The following is a 27582-nucleotide window of genomic DNA, read 5'->3' on the forward strand; positions in this document are numbered from 1 at the left end:
CATGAAAACAGTAGAAAGATATTTGTGGATCACACATTTCCTGATGCAAAAATTACTGCTTCCTCATGCAAACAATGCAGACTACAGCAGCAACAATGTCACATTCACAGAATTCAATTACTCGAAGTGATTGCATCAACTTTTAATACAAAACTCACAGCAAGTCTACTTTTTCATACCTTTTTCTAACTTGTGTTTTAATAAAACCTTCCAAATCACTTAAGCTGGCCATGAGTTGTACACTGAGGTACATTTACAGGGATTGATTATATTTAAGTATTACTTTCCCATGCTCTTAATTGCTACAAAAATCAAATCAGCAGTAACTCCCAGATCACCACACACAGAATGAACAGTGATCAGCTGGGTAACTTCTAAACTAAACAGCAATTTTCACTCCACTGCCCAGGCAAACCGTGGTGTGCTGGAACACCCATTTCTGCACCCAGGCTGCAACCCTGGGAGCAGCTCCCACTGCTCCCAGCAAAGCTCATTCTCTAGGGGCACCAACCAGAAACTTGACCTTCTCTCAGCTTTCATGGTTTGTTTTGTTGTTTCCTTGGTTTTTCTTTCTTTACTGTGCTGATATTGCTGTTTTCTAAAAACTTCAACACCTGCAAAAGCCATGGTAAAGCTCCATTCAAGGACAAGAGCTTTTTAATTTGAATACAAGCAGGAAAGGAATAACTTCCCATAGGAGTTTAAAGGGACAAACCCCAAACTGGTTGATATTTGAAGTACAAAAAGTTGTCTGCATCTTGAATCTAGGTCTTAGTCACAAAATAGAACTCACTCCCACAACCTCTGTTCTTCAGTTCAGAGAATGAATAATGTTCCCATTAGACAATTTAACCATCTGTTAACATATTCAGTTTTGCAATTAAATCTGAAAAGGCACCTAGGAAATGGTGAAAAGATACCCAAGCTATAGAAGCTGATGTGCAGGAACCAGGACTACACACTCATTTAGGCCTTTCAAGATCTTTACCCATCATGAAGTATACCTGACATTTTGTAAATTTTTTTTACTAACTTTATTACTAATGTTTGCTTTAGTATAATATTTTTCACACTTTGAGGAGCATTCACCATGCTTTCAGAAAAACCTTGAAATGACTGTTGTAATCCATCTGCTTTCTCCAAAACACTTGAATTGAGCAATACCAATGGTTTTGTTGCTATTGTTGTACATTTACATTTGGGCTATGTGACACCATATGGAAAAAATCTTGTTTGCCTTGCAGCTGCTTGCCTCACAAACTCCTTGAATGTGCATTATTCAGTGTTTGAAATTAAGGCTCAGCCTAGAACCTGAGCATGGAGGGAACCAGGGGCTGCCAAAATGCAGATGGAGAACTGCTGGCACCCCTGAGTCAGGGCAGGATGGCACCAGCCCCAGAGGGAAGCTGCCAGCTTTGCCCAATTTCTCCACTTCTTCCCAAAGAGAATGACCATCCACAAATGAGCAATGCTCCAGAAATAAGTCTGATGATTCCTCATGCTAAATAAAGCCCGAGGGTCAGCCAGGCTGGTAAATCATTAACAGCAGAGGGCACCAATCCTTAATCACCTGCTGGGAGATGCCTCAGCAGTGCTCCGGAACAGAAGGGGAGGAACACATGCCAGAGGCATGGGGATCGTATCAGACACTTCCCTCACAAATGCCAGGGACTGAAGTTTTGTAAAAAAGCAAATTAGTTCAGAAATTGAAAAAACGAAATCACTGTAAACAGTCAATTGCATCAGCTTTGTAACTGAAGATACAAAAAGAGTTGAGGAAGACATCTGAACTAACTTTTATATATATATATATATATATATATATATAATTTGAAGCTCAAACTGCCATCACTGTTTTGAAGAGTTTATTTCAGACAATGTTTTCGTGGTGCTCATTGAAAGTAAACTTTAAAAAACAGAAGAAAGTGATAGGCTTTTTCCCAAAAGCTGCAGTTCCATGTCAGTCTAAGTGAAAAGAATTGGTGAGTGTGAGGCACAGGGCAAGGGTGGCAGCAGGGACTCAGATCAGGTGGGACAACTGCAGCAACATCTGCCAGAGCAGGGGCAAATTAAGGAAGTGCTGGCATTTTCCAGAGGCACAGCTGAAATCCAAGCACTTCCCATCAAGTCTCCACAGCAGCTGTATCAGAGGAGGTGCCAGTCCAGCAGGGCTCACATCCCTGCCAGGCAGCTGCAGAGCCCCCAGCAGCCCTGGGCACAGCCAGGAGCTGGCTCCTGCTCGGGCACCTGGGCATCCTGCAGGACAGGACTGCTCTGAGCGTCTGGCAAAGGGCATTGTGGAGGTGCAGCATGCTCTTCATTAGAGACAGCATCATTTTCACAACACAAACACAGTCTCTCCTCAGAATGCTCTACAGCTTCTACATTCCTCCCTTCAAACTAGCAACAGTTTGCTGTTAGAACTTTTGCAAATTAGACTTTGGAAAGAGCTAAGTTGATTTCCTGCAAAGTGTGCCTAGCAGAACCATGCTCAGCACTGGATCTCTGCTGCCTTTCAGAAATGTGGTTCACTTGAGCTTTGAGTTTTTAGGGAACTTGGCTTTTGCTTTTTTGGTATAATATTATTGTGAAGTGCTTTTGAAATATTCTGGAACAGTTAAACTGGAAAAACTATGTCAAAACAATTCCTGACATAGTAAGTGCAGACTTTGTCTCAATTTTATGCTCGGGTACAAGCAGTGGGATGGAGCTCTTGGCTCCCATCCCAGGGGGAGCACACAGCAGTTTTTCTGATAGCAATACTCGATGTGCACTGAATTCTCCCCTTTGGCCCCAGCTCCTGCCCCTCCTGGGTGCAGGTGCTGAGCTTTTCATTCAGACACACTGTGGGGCTGAGGGGGGGCTGCTCCTCAGCGCTGAGGTGGGTCAGTGAAGAGGAGTGAGAGCAGGAATCCTTTCATGCCTCACCTTCTCAAGAAATGCCTTTTCATCGTGACAAGAGTCACCTTTGCTCTGACTGAACTGCAATCCTAGTTTTTACCCTTTTAACCACAATCACACACCTTGAACCTGAAATTAATCTTTTGTTGTAACACAAGTATTTTCTCTCAAGAGGAGCAACTTGACTTGACAGAGTTGGTTTGAAATTATCTTACAAATTGAAGCAGAAACTGCTTTGAGAAATTTCTTCACTCTAATACTCACTTTTTTTTTTTATTTATTTCAGCTTGCTTACTTCCTCTACGACAGTGTATGCAAAGTTAGCCCAACAGCCCTGCACAGGGAGAGGCTCAGCTCCTGTAAATTTCTCTTGCTGTTCCATGCAGAGATAGATTTGGTAAGATTTTTCACTGCATGCTGGTGGTTGTGTAGAACATCTCTTGCTCTTGTGGGTACAGTAAACACTGAAATAAGTGTCAGACTCCATTTGGATTTTCCCACGAAACCATTTGAGAAGTTAAACTGGCAGAATGCTTCTGTTGGGAGAGGACTGATACGCTTAAAAATACAGCAGAACACCCACAGCACGCTGCAGGAGCTTCACTGGATACTGGGCAGCTCCTTGAAAATGGAATAGATTGCTTTTGATAGACTCTGAGAAAGTGAGAACATGTGTATCTGCTTTGTTTGGGTTGTTTTGTAAGTAGTAAGAAAATCCAACCCACAAACAAACTGGCAGCAGAAGCGGGGCAGTGAGCCAAAGGAGCTGGAATTCCTTGTGAAGAACATTCACTTTGTACTCAGCAGACTTGGAACATGGTCACAGGGATCATGTCAACAACTTCTTACAATAATCTTGTCTGTCTTCCAAGACAGACCTACTAGTAAAGAGCAAGTCCTTAATCAGAGCAGTGTTTGATCCCTGCCTTACAATAGCTGAGGGTAAAGCCACTTTTTTCTCCCTTAAAACTTGGAAAAAGGAGTAGTGCTGCTGCCATAGCAGGGAACTCTGGCTTTTCCTCACAGAACTGAAATTCAAGGTTAAACAATTTCCACAGGCATGGACCATAATGTACCTCAACAGGCAAAGAATATTGGGCTGGACAATGTAGAGCTGCTGTGTCACACTCCAGGCCTTCCTGTTCTCTTCCCTATTCTTTCCTGTTTATAACAGCATCCTTCGAAGATTATTTGTTCTTTGGGGAAGTAGGAAATGAAGCCCCATGTGGACAGAGAAGAATTACATTGTACTTAATAATGAGGAATCCCAGGGTATCACTTGACTTCAGTACAGGAGAGGGTCCCTATTAAGAAGAAACTGGAATTCAGGACAATTAGAGAAACCTGTCATAGATTATGGAGAATCTCATTTTCTGCTAAAGGAGATGAGGAAGGGAAAAAAAAGGTTTATCTTAAAGTGTTCAGTGTGCTTTGGCTACCCCAGAACACTCATACGACCTTCATAAAGGTTTTTCACAAAACAATTTTGAAATATCAAATGTTAACTGATGGGATTAGTGCTTATCTTAGGAGGCATTCAGCAATTAGTCTGAATCACAGAACACTATAAACTAACCTTAATGGATTTAGGAAGCCTTTCCTATCCACCCAAACTTTGTCTGAAGTTGAGATATGAATGCATATCAAAAATGCAAATTGCCTTTCTGGTTTACAGGCAGAAACTTCACCAAACCCTTCTGCTGCACTCTTCACCTTTCTAGTCTGGGAACATCTCCACCAAGCTACAATAAACTGGAGGATGAAAACTAAATCCAGTGCTGTGAATTTGTCACTGTACAATTTCCTTCAGTGTGTACAAATCAAAGTTACTGTGGAGCTCCCCAGGAGGGGCAGGGCCAGCCTGGAGGATGGCAGAGAGCTCAGCTCCAGTGCCAGCTGTGGAACTTGGCCATCTAACGTGGGGTTACCCCTTGAGCTCAAGGCTCTGTGCTCAAACCTTTTGTTTCTCATTCACCCACTAAATGTGGTTGGCACAAAAATTCAAACATACATGGCACCAGTGCATATTCTCAGCCTGATGTGCTGTTGTCCTCTTCCTTTATGGAAATTCTTCCCTGTTCTGATACAACTGGGACACACAACCACTTCAATTCTGAACAAATGTCAAGTTCTCATCTACTCGTGTACTCACACAATTACAAATGCAAACATCCAGCACAGCTCCATTATGAAACCAAAGTACTTCAGAAGTTACTCAAATTTAATAGCCAAAAATAATTCACAGCGAGAGAAAGAACATGAAGAACCAAAGTGCAGACAGGAAAGCAAAAAACTTTATGCTGCACAAGAATTAACAGCTTGTATTCTGTTATTAGGGGCTAGCATCTAATGAATCTCATGTTGGCTTTGTATTTGTTCCTGACAAAGCTACACTCATTAAAAACCACTAAACCACAGGCGTCCTTAAAGATCATTATAACAACCATCATTAGCTCTCACCATATTAAGGAGTAATGAACTGCAGAACTAACATTTCTCCTGACCAAGTACTTATTTTGTCTTGTTCCAGCATCCCTGAGCCCAAACCGAATTTGTACAGAGCCCGTGTGAGCACATAACCAACTACTTGTGACAAAAAGGTGTCCACAGGGACACTGAAGGTGCCAGGTTATTTTCTCTCACCTTCATGCCTGCACACGTAGTATGGAGCAGTGTGTTCATGTGACTCCAGCCAGGACAAAGTTATTAATGTTTGACCAGCTAATCCCTGCACAAAGAACCAGGCCTGCGTCCCTCAAACCTGCACCCACCAATCCTGCAATTCTCTTGGTCTTTGGAACCTAAAATTACAGCTGCTGCTCTCCTGGCTGAAGAGCAACAGTCCTGCAGCACCAGGGGTTGGGATTCTACAGCACTGTTCCCCAAATATTTTAAATTTGTATTTTTAGAAACTTTTTCTAAACTTGTTCTTGTTCTAAACTTTGAGGTAGCAACACTAAAAGTTTCACAACCCTCAAGCAAGTTCTTCTGTATTTATTCTGACTCAATGGGACAAACTAAATGTGTTAATGGGGTCTTGTTATAAAAAGAAAAGTTCATATTTCTACAAAAAGTAGGGCAGCAGTAAGTGTGTTAATAATATATATTTACACACACAAAAGTCACTAAGGAATACATGGCAGTACTTTTCCCAATGACATTATTTTTAATCAGTCACTTTTACACTAATATTTTTTGCCTTTGAGGCAAGTTTAAACTGTTACAAATTGAAAGTATTTCTAGTAGCACTATGCAAAGCACACTTGCAGGCAGCAGACACATCAGGCATTCTCCATATTCATCATTTTCTCCAACATCCTCTTGTCTCCAGTGATTTTCTCTGAGGATCACTCACAGGAAGGCAGCCTTACAAGAAAGCTGCCTGCCACAAGCAGCCCCTGGACACTGCCCTTGCCTCACTCTGTGAGGCTTTCCTGTTTACAGGGGAGGAGCCTGTATCCATTAGAAACTCCTGAGAACACTGCTGCCTTACACAACACAGAAGGTGTGGTGACATGACACTGTGCACTACACCTTCAGGCCAAATATCACCACACCCAGGTGAACCAAAATCCTTCAGGAGCTGCAGCAAACATACAATTCCCATGTGTGCCTTGTTCCAGAACTGAATTTTCAAGGTATTTCTCCATTTCTATAAATCAGAAGAGTCCATGATTTACCTGGTTCTGCCAGGTTCATTTCACGACCTTGTCTGTCCCACTGCCACACAAAACTGATGGCAGCAGAGCACCAAGGGGAGCAGGGAGAGCGCTGCAGCCACACTGCTCCCAAAAAAGCCAATTCTTTACCTGGCACCCCTTTCTCCCACACAATTTATTGTTACCAGGTATAATATATTTGCCTTGCAGGCTGTGTTAGTGCTGCTTGTGTCACACAGCATCCCACCTAGCTGCCTGCTACAGGTGCAGCTGGGAATCCTTGGGGTGCTCACTCCTCTACTGCTGCAGCAAAAACCACTTCACTCACGAGATGTGAGCATCAGTTTGATATAAAACCAATATGCAAGTTTAAGACAAGTTACCTTTATCTACCTGGAACTTTATCAATTGCTACACAAATACTAAAGAAGGTTTTTTGTTTCAATCTCTCAAAATGATCTGCTCTACCACCATAGCTGGTTTTAAGGAAAAAACCCTTATTTCCTCCTAAACAAAGTTACTGTGTTTTTTTTTTTTTTGTAAGGAATAATGACATAAAAGCTGCAAGCAACTGCTGAAACCATTCATTTGAGTAATTTCCTAACTTCTTGTGCTTCAAGGTTGAACAAGCAAACCGATGAAGAACGAACTGCAAGTGACAGTTGCTCCAGCAGCAACTGACATTGCTTGTTGTCCTCTGAATTTGGACAAGGATGAAAAGAATCCGAGGCTGTTATTAGCCATTACTGCTTTATTGTTTACTCTAGAGAACTGCAAAGGACGAAGACAACATGAAGTCATCTTGCAGCCCACTCTACAGGGAGGGGCAGATCTTTTCCTTCTGCTGGCTCAGCAGAACCAAAGCTCATCCCTGAACACTCCAACACCCAGCACCACGCTGCCTGCAGTGTCAGAAAGCATCACTCCCATCTGCTGTGCACACTGCCAGTCCCCACAGCTGCCCTTCACCCGGCCTGGCTGGAATCTGCTCTTTGCAAAGCTTCCTGTAGTGCACAGAAGTGCTCTGCAGCTTTGTCTCACAAGGAGTAGTTCAGGAAGTTGAATTACCACAGACAGGCTTATCACTGTCTCCATCACCTCACTTACACGGTGTCAAGAGCGACTGCCATGAAAAGCTCCAGCATTTACCCGAACACCAGCACCAAGCCTGCCCCACCCTCCTGGCAGCAGCAGGGCCTGACCGGGATAACTCCAAGCAACACAAGTTCCAGAAGACATTAATTCTACACTTCAGTAATGGTTGCACCCTTGATAACTTCTGTCCTGTTTTAGGGCAAATTTGGGAGAAAAACTGTGTCCTTCTTCCCCCCTCTTTGCTCTCAGAACCAGTCTTAAAGGCGCAAAACTTATTTCTGCTTAAACAAATGAATGGGGGTACAAGCATCATAAAGTCACCCCAGGACAGCTTCACTTGTTGGAATATCCTGACTTTGAACTAATAATACCAAGACTCTTTTAGAACACAAGAATTTTGGTGCACTCCTTCCTCAAGCATACACCTGAAACAAGAACTCTCTGCAGGCATACCCAGATTCCCCTCAGAGACACTATGATTTCAAACCTAAGACATTTGATTTGATTGCCAAAAATCTCTGCTCAACCTGACTCATAGGTCACGTATGCAGTGCACAGATATCTAAAGGAGTCATGCAAGAAGAACACAGCCTTTTTTTTTTTTTTTGGTGGGTCCTGCAGCACAGTCTGACAAGGATTGATAGGCACATTTAAATCACTCCACTCCTGCACTGCTCTGGGTGGTGCAGCACAAACCTCTCCCAGGCATACTCAGCTTACTTCAGGTTTAAAGTGACTCCATAAAAACTTTTATCCCACTGTTTGATGCCAGGTTGTGGCACATTAGTCAGCATGTTGAGTTCCTAGCTTTTCTCAAAGCTCACGAGGTTTAAAAGACTTCAGTGTTAAGCACAAACAATTTCTGCTTTTAAAACAAAATATGAGATGCTCTCTGGGTGAATCACCAAATCCACTTGCTCTCCAATTAAAGGAGTGCTCTCTTCCCCTATTTGTTTTGCGAGTTACACAACATCTTCCTCCTAATCTGATTGGAAAGGCACACCACACTCGGAAGGCAGCCCCTTTCAGCAATGGGGTCTGTGGGAAGTGGAGAATCCTGCACTGCACAGCTCCCACACAGACCTGGAGGGGACCTGGGGTGAAGCAGTGAGTGTCAGCATCTCCTGGCCACCATTCTGCTAATCCTAAAGTGACACGAGATGTTAGCTGGAATTAAAAACACCACCGAAAACCACTGGCCATGTTAACTTCTAATTAGGCAGTGCTCTACCACTGCCAGAGCACCCCAAATCTTGTTGCAGCACCTCTTTTCAAGCGCTGACTCACAGAACCACAGATGTTTGAAAGGATCTCATTCTTTCCTCAGGGCAGCCCAAAAAGCAGGGTCACCCACTAAATTCACATCAGCATGCTAAAGATTCTACCTAGGTTCAGAACTTGAAAACCTCCAACAGTGATTTCAGCATCCCTGACCAACAAATACTTCTTCATCCTCCAAATCACAGGTTCAGAACTTGAAAACCTCCAACAACAGTGATTTCAGCATCCCTGACCAACAAATACTTCTTCATCCTCCAAATCATCTTCCCCTTTTAGTCTCGTCTCCAGCTCCTTTTTATGATCTGTCCTCCCTTCTTCTGCCATGAACTTCCATCCCAAGTCTGACTTCACCTTCTCACCAAAAAGATGCTCAGCTTGCCAGGCCCTTGGTAAGCGACCCCAGCTCTGTCAAACCAGAGCTGACACTCTCAAGCACTTCCCATTCCTAGGTCCCTGACAGAATTATCTATTTCCCATGTGACTGAAGTGTGGAGGAGAGCAAAGAACATCTGAGTTAAGCATTAACCAACAGAGGAATCCCAGCAATCTCCCTGACAACCTTAATTTAGTCTGTTTGCCCTAGCAGAACAGGCATGCTTTAAAACAAGCAAATTAGCATGTTGCCAAACCCATTGCTCCCTGCCACCTCCTGCCAGCCTATTCTCAGGGCTGACATGAGATCAGATGATTGTTTGCCAAAACAATCTAGATTTTTTTTCGCCCATTTCACTGTAAACAAAAATGACGACAAAAATACCAGGCACTTATTCCAACCTCTAGTCCTTAAGCCAGAAAAAAAAAGAGGAAAAAAAAACCCAAAACACCCAACCAGAGCTCCCTCAGCAGCAGCTGGGTCCAGGTGCTCTTAACACTGATACCAAACTTCAGTAAAACACTCCAGTTTACACACTACTTCTACAAAAACTAGAACTAAATTCTCATTGTGCAGCTCAGTCACATTCAACAAATTGCATGAAACCTGCACACCTCTCCCAACTACCTACAGCAGAAAACAAATGAATTAGTAGTTCTGATACCGCTCACCTTTAATTACTTGTGTGTGTATAGTCAATTGTCTTACAGAGAAACACTTGAAAGCATTGTTTTCCTTCCCAGCACAGATTCTCCCTCAACACTACAAAAACTGGACTAAATTCTCACTGTGCAGCCCAGTCACATTCAACAAATTGCATGAAACCTGCACACCTCTCCCAACTACCTACAGCAGAAAACAAATGAATTAGTAGTTCTGATACCGCTCACCTTTAATTACTTGTGTGTGTATAGTCAATTGTCTTACAGAGAAACACTTGAAAGCATTGTTTTCCTTCCCAGCACAGATTCTCCCTCAACAGCCCAGTCCTGCTTCCTGTCCATCAGGAAAATGCCACTGGTCAGGCTGCAGCCCTTCAAAGGCCCACCAAACAAAGCACTGCACCTCTGCAGGCCAAGCAGCACTGCACACCTTTTACTTTCAGATGAAGAGAACAAGGAAATAAAACCCTTCCACCTTTCTATTCTAGTTTCCCTTCCCTCAGGATAACAACTTCAGTTCCTAGCCCTCTGTCACCTAGAGCCATTTTTATCATAAAAACATCATTGCTCTGACTTCTTCCCAAGGATTTGCCTCATTTGCTGTGCCAGGCACCAAAAATACTTTCTCCTCTGTGAGTAGCTGTGCACCCCCTCCCAGCAAGCCCGTGCTCAGCACTCCCCTGGATGTGTGAAATAAGTTCTGGGAGGAGGCACACTCCTGTCAGCACGCTGAGCTCCTTGAATTACACCCAGCACATGACAGGGAGCGCAGGTTGATTCATCTCTGTGACTCCACTGAAACTCGATGAATTGTAAGTTACAAAGATGAACCCAGAAAATCTCCACGCCCAGCTGTGAGGAGCTTGGTGTGTGAGCTCAGTGACACCTCAGCACAGCACCAACAGCGTGGCTTCTCTGCCACAAGGCCCAAACACATCTTTATTACCTGCACAATGAAGAGAACAGGGATGAGGTGCAAGTAAGAGTGTTCTCCCAGCGCCTGGGGACATTGCCACCCCAGCAGAACCAACTCCTCATTCAAATTAAAGCCAGCAAAATTGCCGAGGATTACTCTCCTGTATAATGGATGGAGCCTTTCCCTGATTACAGGCTTGCTCTTCCCTTACAAACCCTTGGCAGTAATTGGTAAATCTGGCTGCCCAGTCACAATTTAAAGCACACCTGAATGCCAGCCCTTTTTCTCCCTCAAAGTAAATCTCTGTTCGTGTCAGGTTCATACACCATTTGTGCACATCATGTGCAGAGTGAAAAAAATCTGCTTTCCTATTCAACCCACTCACTCAATTATTCCATCAGAGGCCAGTCACTTACCCCAGGGCAGAACTATCTTTTAGAAGGCTCTGATTTGAGCAACATATCCCTGCTCTGATCCAGGGTGCTGCTGGACTGCAATCACCCACCCCCGCAAGAAACAAAAGCATACCGCTGTGAATGAAGGCAAATATTAACATAATGTTCTTTTTTTCCACTCAATGGAACAATGGAATTTATTCTAGTGATTCTAAAATAAGTGACTAGACCATTCAATGGAAATAGTCATCCTGTTCAATCCAATTTTGAGCTCATTTCACTTTGATTTTTCAAATTATGTGTTTCTATCAGAACAGAGTTCTCTTCTGCTAGAGCAAAATTCAAATTGATGTTCACAGCTCCCAACAGAAGCACTTCCCTGAGTGATTTTTGAATCAGTTCCCTGCAGGAATCTCCAAGCAGCCTCCTTAGGTACTTTAGCAGGAAATAGTAGGGGTAGTATAAACACACCCAAAGGTGCTGTTTATACAAAGTTTATCCTATGCAAGGAAACACCAGTTTGTTTCCATTAACACCATGAAACAAAACAAGACACCACATTTTGTATCTTTTGCCCAGATACACTGTCAGTTTCAATACAAGTGCAGTTCAAGTCATTCATTTTCTGACTGTCATCCTCTGAAACAATCATAACTTGCAGTAACTTTTCTATGCCTCAATGTTATGTATTTACCAACTTCCCCATATGCTAATTTCATGTTCAACAACAACAAAAAAACCAAACAAAACAAGAAAAAACCCCAAACAAACAACAAGAACCCAAACTGCAGTTGTCGGGCTGATTATCTAAAAGCTCTATACTCACTGAAAGGAACACATGGTGGGAGAACTTCAATACTGAGCGAGTTATACCAGAGTCGGGGAAAGCCCTTGCAACAGGTTAAACAAAGTTTGTAACTTTAGCACTCTCTCTAAGGAGAAGACCCAGGCAGTTATAAGTGCTACACTGTTGCTCTTGGAAATACAAGCCAGAGCCGAGCTACATGGGGTCGATTCAACACGTGCAAGCGACAGAAGTAAACAATTACAGGCAAACACTGGCACATTAGCGGGTTTTGCTACTGCAGCATTTATGAACCGTGACACGACCCAAGGATGCTGCCTTCAACTCCACCCGCATTTCGACTTAACATGTTTGTCAATAAAAAAAAAAAAAAAAACCAAAGAGCACGGCCATTATAAGCAAACTGCATTCCCACACAGGATTCACGTTCAAAAAGCCCATCAGACACCACCCGGTTTCTTAAATTGTTTTCCCATTAAGCGAGGCTCCATTGGGCAGCACGTGGCTGGCACCGCGTTCTGGATGCTTCAGCCGGAGCGGCCGCACCCAACCCAAGGATGCTGCCTTCAACTCCACCTGCATTTCGACTTAACATGCTTGTCAATAAAAAAAAATAAAAACCAAAGAGCACGGCCATTATAAGCAAACTGCATTCCCACACAGGATTCACGTTCAAAAAGCCCATCAGACACCACCCGGTTTCTTAAATTGTTTTCCCATTAAGCGAGGCTCCATTGGGCAGCACGTGGCTGGCACCGCGTTCTGGATGCTTCAGCCGGAGCGGCCGCACCCGGGGCAGAGGCTGCCGCTGTCCCTGTTTCTGTCGCTGTCCCTGTTTCTGTCGCTGTCCCTGTCGCTGTCCCCTCCCGAGCGTGGGAACTCGGCCCCACAGCCCCGAGCAGCGGCTCCGCGGCCCGGCCGCTCCGGGCGCTGCCCCTCCGGGAGCGCCGGAGCCCGCACGGAGCCTGCAGCGCCCGAGAAGGCTCCCCCGCCCCTCGCTCCCTGCTCCGGCAGCCGCCCGAGCCGGGGCCGCTCCCCGCCCGCCTCCCGGGGCGCTCACCAGCTTGGGCTTGTTCCGGCTCTCCTCTTCCGCGGCGCGCCCGCCGCGCTTCGCGTTCATCCTGCCGGAGCTCAGCGGCTCCTCGCCGCCCGCGCCCGGGGCCGCGTGTCCGTCCATGGCTGCGCGGGGCTGCCCCCGCCGGGCCGGACCGAGCCGAGCCGAGCCGAGCCGAGCCGAGCCGAGCCGAGCCGAGCGGCCCGCCCGAGCCACCGCGCCTGAGCGGGCGGCGCGCGCCTGCGCCCTGCGGCGGCGGCGGCAAATGGCGGAGCCGTGAGGGGCGCTCGGAACGCCCCCGGAGCGGGGCCGGGTCCGGCCAACAGCCCGGCCGGGTTAGGGCACGGTACGCTGGGAGGGGCCGAGCACTGCCCGGCCTTCCAGCCCCCCACGGGCGGGGGGACGTGCCGCTGGCACGGGTGTGTGCAGTGCCCGTCTCACCTGGGTACGCCCCGGGCTGCGGGGGCAGGCACAGCTGTGCTAAGGCCGCCCCATGCGCACAGGGAGGATTTCCACCTAATACCGAATTGAAACCTTCGTTCTTCCACTTTGAACCCGTCCCCCTGTGTGCTGTCACTGCTGCCCTTGTAAATTGTCGTGCCCGGTGTTTGGTGAAAGCTCCCGGCGGGTTCTGGGAGGCCGCTCCGAGCACCCAAAGCTGATTCTCTCTCCTCCAGGCTGAACAATATCTGAAATATCTGACTCGTCTGCCCGTGCCCAGGGGTTACAACAAGGAAAAACTGTTTACACCTTTTCTGTGGATTCCAGAATCCCTTCGGCCAAGCTGGCTGTGTAAGCTGAAGGATTCTCAGGGTGCTCTGTGTGAGCACAGAGGAAAACCACGGGTCATGTCTGCTTATTAAAGGTGTCATGTTGACAGATGTCCTCATTTCAATATTATTGCTATTTTTAAAAGAAAAATACACATTTTTGTGTTGGTGTAGGTGAATGTGTACCTGCTCAATGATGTTGAAAAAGCAGTCACGAACACCATGATGATCTCTTGTTTTGGTGGGACAAGGGCGATCCTTTGGATCTCACGTTCAGATACAAATGTATCAGTTTGTTGCCCTCTAGGAGAGAGTCCCAAAGGGCAAACAAGACACAATAGTGAATTTCTGATCTCTAATACATACCCAGTGATACAAAGCCTGAGATTCAGGGGCCTCTCCATTTCTCGTGACTCTCTGAGGCTTACCAGAGTGCTGGGGGAAATATTTACCTTTTAAATCCAGCTATGAAAACCCGTTGATAAAATCTGACAATGCCAGCTTTCAAATAAAAGGACAGCTCTAAAACTGGCAGGTGTCATGAAATGAAAGTAGAATCTTGGCAGCAGAAGTTAGGAAGTTATAAAATAGGCCAGCTCTGGCTTGCTGCTCTGTTCTAAAATTTCCTTTGAGATCCATCTCTTCTTTCCTGTATAAATCTTCATTTTTCTCATTCTGTTCATTTTAACAATAATTTGGACATAGTTTATGATACCATCTTAACCATACCTAAGTTGTAATGATGAAATTAATCAAGTAATCATTAATTTAATCACTTGTTTGCAATATCAGGCAATGTGTTATTTCCAACTACATCCATTTATAGTTGACAGGATATCATGCTACAGCACCAGTTTAACAATGGTTTGTTTAAAAGAAATGCTCCAATTTGTTTTTTTCTTCTTTTCAATTAGCTCTAATGAGCATTTTGGGTTTTCTCTGCTGTCTCTATTTTTCTTTATTAAGCAGCACTCATATCTGGAGCACAAAGTTCAGTCAGTCCAGATTCATGGAAAACAGAGAACTTCCAACAGCCTGGCATCTCTGTGCACAAATTGAAGAGATTTTAAACCAAACTCTGTAGCACTATTTGTTCAGTATAACTTCTTAAGTGCTCAAGAACTTTTTATCCTCAAATGTTCTAAATTTGCCACGATGCTGCTCATCCTGCCCTAGCCAAGTGTTCTTCAGTGAAACCTTTACATTCACTGACCTCTAAGAATCAGGAGCAGCTGGCACAACATGCCAAAAATAATTTGTGGTGTGAGTGAAAGCAAGTGCACATGTGAGAAATCGAGAAAACTGAGCAGATGTGCAGGCAGGCCTTGAGTTCCTTTAGTTTTGGTGGAGTAGAATTCAGATTATGTTCCTGATTTTAGCAAAATATAATAAAAGCCCACTGAAGTCAGGTGTGGGGACACCACACATCATGAAAGCATCGCAGGGGATTTGCTGTACATTGTAATGAATGTGCCCTTGTCTGAGGGATGCAGAAAAGATGTGCAACCATCAGGCTGCAGCTGCACCATGTGATGAAGTCATCTCACAGCTGCTCTTAGTTCCCCTTGCTGGGTTTGCCTGCTCTCCTGGGACAGATGGCTGCTTGCTTACCAGAGTTAGTTCGTTTTTTTAACTCTGATTTACAAATGCTTTGCAAGTCTCCATTTAGAGTTTTCAGCTGTGGCTTAAAATTGTTTGTATTGTACAAAATATTGCTCCAGGATTTGCTGGAGACCTGTTTTTGAAAAGCTTGCCATAGATCAAGTGCCATTAGATCCACTTCACAGCAGAAGTTAAAGCCTGTTGTTTTCTTTTTGAAAATGTTTTTAGTCATACTGCTGCATTTTAGTGTTCTTCCCCCACCCCACTCCAGTTTCCAGGACTGAGAAGCAAATATTCCATGTTTGAGCTAAGGACCTTTATGACCATTTAACTCTGCAGGTAGTTCCAAGCAAAAGGAGTGAAGGGAAATAATGTAGCTATCCCAATTAGGAAAAATTTACAGGGAAAAGCCCCTCAACACCAAAATGAATCAAAGAAAAAACCCTCCAGAAAACCACAGCTCAGCCTAAGGCAGGCAGACAAACCTCATTTTGGCAGACACTGCAATGCAGTATTTTGGCTCAACTCCGAGAGCAACAGTGTGGCCTGAGGGTGGAAACGAGCAGTTGTACAAACTGTTCTTAACTTGGCTTCATCTCTGAAGCAAATGGATTCAGAACTATTTATTACAAATATCATTTCACAACACTGCAAACATGGAACTCCAAAAAGCTGCTGCTCTGGAGGTGCTGACATTTCTCCTTACGTGCAATCTCAGTCCCATTCAGGCACACAACCACAGCAGCTCAGAGACCACACAATTACCTGACAGCAGAATGATCAGACACTGATAAGCATGAGGCACTCTGGGCATCCCCAAAACGTGCATGATGTTATATCTGAACTGATGAAATCGGCCTCTGGGGATGACTGGCTAACCCGGCAATCTGAGATCTTACAGCTCTTAACTCCCTGCCTCTAAACAGACCAAAAGTTCAATCATGCAGGCTTGGCACTCACTCCAAGTACATCCAAAAAGGAAAATGATTCTGGATTTGTGAGAATTCGTAGTTCAGTGGTAGAATTTCCATTTGCCAGACAAGGCACAGGCTTCTGCTTGAAAAGTGCAGTTAACAGATCACCAGAGCAGTGATTCAGTTTTCAGTCCCTGGGAAATGTTCTGGTCTCCACATTTCTAGGACTGAGGAAGAAAGTTAACAGTGTTGTAGCCTTTGTCCTAACTGCACTGGAGAGAAAAAAAAAGGAAAAAAAAAGAAAAAAGTAATTACACTGTATGCTACCAGAAGAGAAAACACACAGTATTTAACTTAACCACAAACAGGAAATGTGTTGCTAAGTCACCCAGCAGTACATTCCCAGCTTTTCATCCAGAAATCCTATGTCATTAGCACAAGCACTGCACCGCACAGAACACACCACAATCCTTCCCTGCTCTGTGCAGCTGGAAGCTTTTCTGGAGCTTTTCTCTCTTCTTCATCAGTGCCATCACTGCAGTCAATGTTTACTCTCCTGTCTCTTCCTCCTTTTTGCAGTTTTAGTTGGAATTTATTTACATTTGGGAATTTTTAAAAATTCCTGAGTTTATCTTCAGATGGAAATCAGTCTAAGCTTGTTGACAGTGCATGAGAATGTGGTAAATAACAAGGAAAGCGTGGGGTTGAATAGCTTATCTTAACAGGTGGGAAAATAGGATTAGAAGTATTAACTGCTAAGCAATTAAAATAAATGAAGAGCGTTAATTGCATATGAATAGATAGTCTCTATTGACAGAACTCCCTAAACAATACTCTCTTAGACTACTTAATAAATATTATTTATTTGCAAACTCGAATCCAGAGAAAATCCACTCACTGATAATTCCATGAATTATTTGTTTGCTAAAACTTTATTTAATCTAAACCATAATTTCCTGGCTTTCTAGAGGCAATAACTGAGCACTCTGTAGAGTTTGGGTAAATAAAGCCATAAGAAGTTACTATCACAGGTATAACATTTGTTAGTGATTCGAAGGTACAGTAAAACATCTTACATTAACCTTTTAACAAATGTTAATTAAAACCACGGCGGATTCTAAACATGCCTTTAAATGGCTCAGGATGACACTTCAGCAAGTTTAACTCTCCCTGGCTGCAGTTTGTTTTTAACCAGCTGTGAGATGGCTGCCCCACAGCTCATTTATTGGGCTTTAAACTTTCCAGGTCCAAGATAACTGACACGTTTTGCCTTGTAGGAAGAGGAAGTTGAGTTTCCCACCTATTGTTTAGGAAAGATTTCATGTGGAATATGTTGGGGAGGTGATTGTGCTTACAGCAAACCTCCAGTTCAACCTGGCTGACTGAATCCAGGTCTCATTTAAAATCCAAAGCTGGACGAGCTCCGCCATTATCAAATGATACAGTAAAATTATGAACTTTACTTGTGTTAAGAGACTTTTTTCATTACACTGAATAATTGTTTTAATCTGGAAAAAAAAATCATTAGAGATTTTAATTTACTCCAGGCCAGGCTCCCCTAATACTTAGGAAACAAAGCATCAGTACAGTTTTTAGGTTTATATTTTCCAAATTCGTTATCTCCTTGTTAGAAGCATTTCCCCTCCTTGAAGCAGTGAACTGATTTGGGTGAATTGTCTTGTCACTCTTTTCTCTGTTTTGACCCCTCAGTCTATAATTCTAGATCCCAATGAGGTTTATCTTCTCCAAAAGATTTTCTGCTTTCAGGTTTTAACAGAACAGTAAGAAAACATAGTTCTTGCTTCATTCATGTTTTTAGAAACAAGGAATGTACAGAAAATAGCACAGGGTTATTTCAGGGGACAATGTAAAAAATACAAAAAAATTTTGCTTAATTTTTGACTTTTCCCACAAGAAAAACTAAGCAAACTGCTGATAAATGAAGTAATGGTAATCAGTTAATAATTGATTCTCTTTTTTCCCTTTACCTTTCAATATCCTATTCCATAGAATGATCAGAACTTTTTGCATTAATACTTCTATTTTTTCCCCAACATTTTATATTCTGGGACACAACTGCTCAATGTTAATAAAACACATTTATGTCTCATAAAACATGTCTTGTGTTTTCTTCCAAGCCTGAAAGAACTGGAGATGATCTGTACAGAGAGAAAAAAAAATTAACATTGCCGCTAAACACTGTATTCCAGTTTTTAAACATACAATTATTCTTACTCGTGTGTGCTACCCTAGTTACAATTTTTTACAATATAGTACATCTTTTTGACTTAGAGTCAAATCCCAGCAGTAACTGTGGATTTAAATAGAGTATTCAAGGTCTCAGTAAAAGCTGCTCATTTTTCACTCTTTCTCTGTCATCCTGGTGTTTTGGGCACCCAGCACCTCTGTTTCATCTGACTCTGACAGTGCAGTTCTGTCACTGCCTGCAGTTCTGCAGGAGGGAACTGAAAAGCTGTTTCTTCACACTGGGACTTTCATTTTCCCCTCGAAGGCTCCTGGAGGCTTTTCCTCTCTGTTCTGCACGTCTCCCACAGCCCCATGAAGGAGCTCACAGCTTATCTTGCTGTGGGATCTTCCCCAAATTGTTTACAAAATACCTTTTGATGTTCGTGTCTCCCAGCACAATTTGCTTCTCAAACATGACTGAAGAGTTCAAAATAAACTCCTTTTATTTACTACAAGGCTTCCCTTGACCACATCCAGCACTAGAGATGTTTCTGTTTATCCTGCTTTTTGTACATCTTCACAGCTTTTCACAAAAACTGTGAAAATATAATACCACATGGATAATACCACAGCAATTTTCTTAATAAACCACATTTCTATAGCTGCCCAGGGCTGCTCAAAGCACAACAGAACCAAACTGGGCATTTAATGGTCAGGCTGGGAACTTTCCTATTTTATTTATTTTGTCCACAAAGAAAGCTCTATCACAGTGTTTATCATTTCTGTACATGACACAAAGCCCTAACAAATAAGAATTCTACAGTGCAGGGAATGAATAATTATCAATGGAGTAGCTTGAAATGTCTCTCTCCATAGCCCATACTTCAACAAGCAGATTTCTGGGTGGAAATAAAGTTCATTTTGATGGAAATAATGCACATGGTGAAGCCATTAGTAATGCTAATGAGGAGCTCCCAGGCAGATGGACAAAAATAGGCCTGATTAAAGCTAAAGATCATGGTAAGAAATCTTTGTTCAAATTGTTCAATGGAAGAATTAGATAAAAACTTGTGGAATGCTCACCCATGGCCATTGCCCGTTCAGCATACCAATAACAGCTGCACTTACTAGAAAGGGAAGGATTTTTACTTTGTATTAACTGTTCTGCCCTGTGGGTAGCTCATGTCATTTATTGGGGGTGCATGGAGGGACTTCCATCGCCACACCTGCACCAGAGGTTTCTCCTTTGCTAACTTTTCCTAAGCTAACTCCACTAAAGCCCATTTTTGGGGACAAGGAAGAAAGGGACACATTTTACAAGTGTGTCCTTTTACAGGAGCTAACAGTGGGATTAGTTAAACAGCTTCTTTCCAGGGGAATAAACCAGTGGTATGATGCAGTTATTTAGTATGCAAACTAATGTTATTATATAATTTCAGCATGCCATTTAAATGACTGACAGAGGTAAATACCTTGAAAAGCAGGTATTGCAGCTTTGAGGAATGAGAAGAATTATGCTCAGCAGGGATGTTTTTGGTATACTCCCTATGTTGATCTTGGTTCACTCAATATTTGGGTTTAACTTAAGAGTCGTTAGTAACTTTCACTGAAATCAACTGCATGTTTATCTTTTGTGAGGGAAAAACCTGACTCTGAAGTCAAATATACATCCTTGTTATCCAGCACAGTTCCAGCAGGATGGGACTGTGTAAAATACTGCAGAGAACAAGGAGCTGCTCTTCTTCTACATTTTTGGTTTGTTCTGAATTATTCTTCCTTTTGTCTCTGTTAGTTCCTTAAATATTGCTCACACTGAACTTACTTGTGAAAAGCAGTAATCAAAATTCTTTCCTTGTCCACTTAGTCCTTTTTCTAAATGAATGAAGATGGCATGGGCTAAAATAATGAGCAGCAAGATTAACTCTGATCTTCTCCTGCACACACACAATTGTCTATTTCTGATCACACAAGTGGCTGAAGATGAGTTGAGGCTTGGCCCAAGAGAACACACACTTGATTTGTGTAAGAAGAGGTGACTCTCAGGGTGGCAGTGCCCTCACTTTATCCACATGCAGATTTGTTTAGCCTTAGTGGTTTTTTGTGATACAAAATTAATAATCAAAAATTAATAATAAAAATTAATAATAAAAAAAATCTAGTTCTCTGCCAGGTCAGTCTGCTGAGCCAATCCTCACCTGCAGTGTCCCCAGCTCTGGCACAAATGGGCACAAATGTGGCAGTGAGAGATCACCAGTACTATTCTCTCACCTTTAACTCTCCACTACCAGTGCTCTGGTTCGTGAGGTGTGACAGTTGACATTGTGAAAATTGGCAGGGTTTTTATCCTTTCCTGTGCCACACTGACTCAGGGACCAGCTCTGAGCACCAGGCTGCCCCCGTTCCCAGCCCTGTGCTTGAAGATCAACAGAAATTGTGCAAAGAGGGCAAAGTCCAAAGGCTGGGGGCAGGTTAAGCTCGTCAGCCATATCAGTGGATATTATTGCCTGTTTCTGGGTCACAACTCTTCGTCAGCATGTTCTTTATTGAGTCCTCAGTATGAACCCAAAGATGCCAATGCAAATCCCTCTCCTGCACAGGCCTCTCTGGAGGAACGTGAGCCCAAGCACCTGGCAGATGCTTGTTCCAGTACAGGAAGGTGACACAGCTCCAGTGATAAGGACAGGACAAAAAATGCAAGTTTCACGTGTAGGAGAGTATAGGTTCCATTTGCAGGAATGGTTATTATCCATTTGTTTGAAGAACACGGTGTTTTTGATAGTCTTAAAATTTCAGATAGAAATGGTATGGAAATCTGTGGATGAAATTGTCCAAGGAGAACATAGCAAGAGAGAGTTAAAGTCCAGAGGAGAGAGCGCTGTAATCTTCACAGAGGGCTGGAGAGAGGTGAGACTGTCCACAAGAGGCTCTGAAAGAGATCCAGCAGCAGCAAGAGGGAGCTCAGGGGTGGCTGTGTCACCTGCTGAGGGTGTCTGATGGCACAGGAAAGGCCAGGCTTTCCCAGCTGGACCAGAAGCTCATTCCAGACTTCACTGAGTGCTTTCCCTGCAGGCTAAAGGGCTGCAACTGGCACGGAGCTCTCTGGCCTCTGTCTCTGCTGGAATTTGGGGTTCTGTGACGTAAATGGTTGTTGCTTGTTGGGGGGATTTTTGCCGTAAAGTTTCCTTTTTTCCTTTTCTATGTATAATTCTGCTCATGGAATGTTATTAGCTGGAAGTTACTTCAGATTTTATTTTGTCTTTGGTACCACTTTAGAACATTAGGACTGCTGTGAAAGGAATTTGATTCTTTTGTTTCTGCCCGTTACCCTTTCCTGTCTCCTGGTGCTTTTGTGCACACCAAATGCTCATGTGACTGGTGTTACGGGGATTGCAAAATTGATCGGGGTTAAAATTCTCCTTACTTGAAAAAAAGGCTGATTTTTGCCCAATCCCCTGTGCCTGCCTATCGTGTGCTCTCAGAAACACCTGCAGTGGTACAAGAGGAGGCACTGGTGAGGAAGAGGAGTGAGAAGCCCCTTCCCACCTCAGGAGCCACCCCCCTGCTCTGCAGGAAGTTGCCCCTCTTTGAAGAACAGCAGTGGGAAGGCTGCAAACCACAACCAGAGGAGGGGAGAAGGCACAATTACAGCCTGAGCTTGGCTTTTTGGTGCTTTAAGGATTAAAAAGGGGAAAATGTTAATAAGAAATTAAGTGAAAATAGGCACAACTTCATGAAAGGTATCTACACAGCAATGATAATGCTTCAGCCAGGAGTAACTCTTTTTTTTTTTAATCTCCCAGGAGTTTTGTGTGGCCAGCAAGGATTTTCCAGGTGTTTTATTAGCAGGTGAGTGTGCTGCTCCTGATGAAATAACTTGTTTAATCCACATTCTGCTTTTAGGTTATTGCTTTGTGTTTTGAAGCTGCTGGCATTTGATGTTTGTGTGGTCTCTGCTGAGGGTGCCCGAGCAGAGCCCCAGGCAGTGATGGAGGCTGTGCTTCAGCAGCACTCTTGGCCTGGGTTTGTAATTATACAAGGCCATGGCTTTTGTCTCACTTGCATGGGAAATATCAGCATCCAGTCCTTTTATAGCAGCAGAAGAGCTTTCCTGGATTTAATTACTTTCAGACCAATCAGTTGAAGTCAAGAGGAATGTTTTTGTTTATTTCTGGTCCATCTTGCATTGTAATGTAGTATTTAAAATAAGCTCATGGGTTTAGGTCATCCTGTGAATTCAAAAGGGCATTTGTGGTTTTGTTAGTTATTTCCTTTTTTGTTTATGAACCTAGTGTAGTTGTAGACCAGTTTTTTGAAACTCTTAGGTAATTAATAAAATCCTGTTGTGTTAGGATGACTCAAATTTCTCTTTGTGCTCCACTAATTTAATCCTAGTGTAATCTGATTAGGCATGGTTAACCTGTTAAATTAACTCTTGAAATTATTTTTCCAAAGTCAATCTGTGCTTTAACAAACCCATTTATTGTCTCCTTCACAACCAGATGCCTGTCCCAGGCCAGTATCTATAGCTAAGAATCTGCTTATGTGGCTTCCAGAACATCATGGCTTTTTCTGTGTAAACCAGTGTTCCTTGAGTTTTTTTCCTAGCGATACAAAACTATATTTATTTCTAATTGGCAGCTGGTTAAACAAGCCCTGGCTGCAGTGTGCTCCAACAGGAGAATGCAGAATAAATCTTGATACAGAGCAGTGCCCAAAATTCCCTTTGGCCGGGTTGGAAGTACACAGGGTGACACCACAGGGCTCAGGACTGGTTAACTTTTTTTAAAAAAATCTTATCTAGATTTGCTTTCTGATATAAAATTCAGTAATTCCAGGCTGCAGGGCTCAGGTTTGGGGTTGAGGAGTGTTTGGGAGGCCTCATCTGAGATCACAGAATCCCTTAATGCAATTACATGGGCATTGGTCATGGTGCCTGACTCGAGGTAAAACTGTTCTGGCCCTATGAATGTTTAGATAAGGGAGATGACATAATTGTGAACAACTCCCAGTTTCTATCAACTGAGAGGTTATTTTAAGTTTTATTATTGTTTCTTTGGTTAATTGGGGGTCTTGGGCTTTGCATTCATTATGTCACACACTCTGAAATCTTTAACAGTGCATTCCACAGATTTCAGTAAAATCTTGTTTGTTGTTATAGGAGAGGTAATCAAGTAAACATTCCTCTGCTGCTAAATATAGCAGCAAGCTGCTTATGAGTCAGAACCTCAGCAGATACTTCTGCATATCAGTGAAAACTTCATTGGCTCTCTGTCGTGTTCCTTATGTGAACAAACAACAGCTCGGATCTTCCTTGTTCTCCCATTGCAGAAAACATTTTGCAGTGATCACTGTAGTGAGGTTATGTTTGTAAGGGACCCCACAGCTGCATCATGTAATTGTTCTGGAGCACGACACAGCAAACTTGGAGATTTACAACGTTACATCCATTGTTGATTAGTAATTAAGCTTTCAAGTATTCAAAAATATAATTTCCCTGCACAAGAGCAGTTAAGGGCAACTTACTGAATAAACACATCCAGTGTTTAAACAGTGATAAAAACATCCAAAACAACAAGTATGTCATTTTTATAGCAGTTTTAAAAGTCTTTGGATGTTGTTGCAGGTTTTTAGGCGGTGTATTGCAAACTCACATTAGTAAATAAAGTGGTAGATCATGTTAATATAATTCATCATTTCTTTCCAACAATAACTCGGGGAAAAAAACCTTCCAGTTCTTTGTATATCACTTGCCCAGTAATTTTTTCTTTTTTAATATGATCTATGATAAACAAAAGGAGCTGCTTGGCAGCAACTTGTTAGAATTGCTTCAGTGTGATTGCTACATTATGTCCAATGCTTACCCTTATTTTTGTACAAATATTCTTATATTAAGCTGGCATAAGAAGCTTGTTATCATCTCAGCTTAGTGGAGCAGAGTTCTCTGTGTGAGCTGGGCACTTGACTGAGATGGAGGAAACCATTTTCTCTTGTTCCTGTTTGAACCTTGGGCTTCCCTGTGTGGCTGCCCTGGCAGATGGGTTTTATCCATCCCATAATGTTCCACAGAAACAACAGGACAGTCAGAAGTGACTGGCACGTTCAGAGAGCAAATGATGGAGTTCCCAGTGCCCAGCACTGGGAGAGGGAAATGCCCAGTTGTGAGCAGAGCTCCAGGGCTTCCCTCTCAGGTGGGACAGCTCAGTGCCTTTTGCTGCTGGTTTCTGCATCTTTATTTACTAATTAAGTGCAGGAAACACAATGAAAAAAATAATTACTATTAAATAACTCATTTAATGTTAGGTCCTGGGCTAATGCACTTAGAAGTGAAGCTAATGAGGTGTTCCAGTGATGCACAGCAGCCAGGATTATGTTAATCTGGGTTTAGTGACACAAGCATGAGAATTTTAGAGCTTCTTTTTCAGAATCAAGTATCCTGTTCTGAAAACTGAACAAAGGAATGGAGGGGTTTGAGTCTCTAAAATGAAATACATCAAGGGCATTAACATTTGCCTGTAACACACTCCTATGATGGCAGCTCCTTTTCTGCATAAAAAGATGGCTTAGAAAAGGATATATGCAAAAACTGAATTGCTTGAAATGCAATATCTGCTTGCTTCTAAAACAGACACTTTAATTATTAAAGATGTCAAATCTTTTTAGTTGTAGAATTTTTTTGAGGAAAGTAGTGGTCCAGGTAGTTAGCATCCATAGCATCTTTGGTTTGTATTAGTTTGGGGGTTTTTTGCCATATAAAGGTCTTCATAAACAACTGTATCATGTTTGTGTAGTGCCCTCTTCGGAAGTCAAAGTAAGATTCCAAAGTAGTTGTATTAATTAGTCTTGCACTGATGACCACAAGTGCTATTCAGATGTACAGGGTTATTATTTCTGCCTGTCTGTACCTTAAACTTGGCTGGACTTTCTATTCAGCAGGCAAATACATGCTTGGTACAAATGAGAACAACCTGAAAGACCAGGTTGGAATTATTCAATATACTGATAAAGGACTGGCTCGTTTAGGAGGCTCTTTAGTGGTGCATTGCAGGAATGTGCTCAGCTGTGGAGCTGCTCAGAAGGCACTCATGGCTCTGGGTTTGCCCTTCCTGCAGCAGCACCGCCTGTTCTCAGCAATGTTCTGCTGCGGCAGGAATGTGCTCAGCTGTGGAGCTTCGAGCAGAGGCACTGCTCAGAAGGCACTCATGGCTCTGGGTTTGCCCTTCCTGCAGCAGCACCGCCTGTTCTCAGGAATGTTCTGCTGCTCGCTTTCCTGTGCCTTCCCAGCCAGCAGCCCTGAACGAGCTGAAATTCACCTGATTCATAACTGATAACGAGAAATCTTTTACCTTCCTATTGCTACCCTGTTTCAGAGGTGGTTTTATCTCGGAGTTTGCACCTGCCTGGCATCACTGACCTGTTTCTTTTCATTTCTGTTTCTCTGGTGTGAAGTACAAGCTGGGTGCACTGCGGCACCAGGGGTGTGTTGGTCACGGTGGGGCAGCGCTGCTGTGCCCTTCAGATCTGCTCCACCTCCTGCCTGCTTCCCAGCAGCTGCAGGGCTGGGGGAACAGTGCTGGGAGACGAGGAAAGGGATAACAGAACAATGGGAAAAGCGCATCTTTGAAGAGTCAGGGATCCTGGCAGTATGTGGGCTTCCCACCCAGCCCTTCTTTTTACAAACTGGCTGCAGGTCACTCTTACTGCCTCAGAGCTTTTCCAGTTTGTAGCTGATGCTTTCCCCATTTAATCAGGAAATTCACTGTATTCTGTCTTTCATGAGAGCAGTTCTCTCGTGAAATGGCAGTGGTGATGTGGAGACTTCACACAACTGTCACACCAACTCACTTGACAGTGATTGTATCACCATAAGGGCAGAGAAATGAGGTTTATTGGGGAAAAACACCTTGACTGACAGGTGTCATAAGCACAGGCTAGCCCTGTGTGAACAGGTTTATAGGAAGAGAAAGCACATGGATTTTATATAAGCTTTCCTGGGTTTCTTTTTGTTTGGGTTTGGTGGTTTTGTTTTGTTTTGTGGGATGTGTCAGTATGTGTATCCAAGTGCAGACAAACTGAAGCTGTTGTTAGTTACTGATGAATAACGTGGCCACGCTTAGCAGAGAGCAGGAAGCAGCTTTTTGTCACACTTCCTTTGGGGGCTGCTGTGTCACCACACATCAGCAGAGCTCTGGGGCACAGCCAGGGCTGAGCCTGAGCAGAGGGGTGGCAGCAGCTCGTTTGGGCTGCTGGAATGACAAATTGTGGGGTTTGGCCCGTTATTCAGCTTCTCCTTGTGCATATACAGGGCTAAAAGGAAGCTTTCAGTAGTGCCAGTGGTGTTCCTGCAGATGGAAGGGTTGCTGCATAGCAGATCTTTGAGTAATGCTGTCACATGAGGAGGATTAAGTGCTCTGGTTGCTGCATGATCAGTGGAGATGTTTTTGTTTTAATGAAAAAAGTAAATATAGACAAATTACTGCTTTTAAAAATGTGAGCTCTTAAGCAGCAAGATAAGAATAAACTTAATTTAAAGCATTGAAATGACTCAAAGTCTGCTTGAAACAATATTTTTCAATTGATGACAATATAAGTTCATGGAACACTTAAACTTGGGTTCCTGAGGTAGCAAATAGTTGTGGCTGAGGGCCTTTGAGTCATGCTGCAGATGTGTGGTGAGCAGTCTGTGGAACCTCGGTGGGAATTCTGAGTTCTGCTGATCCCTTTGGGCACCTCTGAGCTGATGGCTGTGCTTTGAAGCTGCTGGCAGCAGTGTAGGGTTTGTAACGGGTTGGGTTTTGCTTTGGAGTCCTGCACGGAGCTCTGAATGAGTGGTGAGTGAAAGGGAAGTACTCAGCACTTACTGCCAGTGTCCTTTAAACATTTAATGATGACCAGTCTGTTAATTAAAACCGGAGTGAATGCAGCTGATGTCCCACTGCATTTCTGGAGCTGAAACACAGACCAGACTGAG

At 43.4% G+C, this 27582-nt stretch overlaps 1 protein-coding gene and 1 long non-coding RNA gene across 7 annotated transcripts in view; one reads left to right on the plus strand and one right to left on the minus strand.

Moving 5' to 3' along the window:
- Positions 1 to 13339, minus strand: part of DIAPH2 (diaphanous related formin 2) — a 170639-nt gene extending 157300 nt beyond the window's left edge. For 5 of the 6 annotated variants that reach the window (XM_039722540.1, XM_039722538.1, XM_039722535.1 and 2 more), the window contains exon 1: positions 13148 to 13339. In XM_039722540.1, the coding sequence (XP_039578474.1) occupies positions 13148 to 13264 (117 nt within the window). In that variant the 5' untranslated portion in view covers positions 13265 to 13339. The remainder of the gene's footprint in view (positions 1 to 13147) is intronic. The other variant, XM_039722539.1, reaches the window with a different exon arrangement.
- Positions 13340 to 21563: 8224 nt separating this feature from the next.
- Positions 21564 to 27582, plus strand: part of LOC120508766 — a 101757-nt gene continuing 95738 nt past the window's right edge. Inside the window, exons 1-2 of the long non-coding RNA XR_005629075.1 lie at positions 21564 to 21786; positions 22415 to 22460. This is a non-coding gene — a long non-coding RNA (uncharacterized LOC120508766). The remainder of the gene's footprint in view (positions 21787 to 22414; positions 22461 to 27582) is intronic.

The sequence above is a fragment of the Passer montanus genome, unplaced genomic scaffold (genome assembly GCF_014805655.1).
Source record: "Passer montanus isolate IOZ18808 unplaced genomic scaffold, ASM1480565v1 scaffold49, whole genome shotgun sequence".
In the NCBI taxonomy this organism is placed as follows: Eukaryota; Metazoa; Chordata; class Aves; order Passeriformes; family Passeridae; genus Passer; species Passer montanus.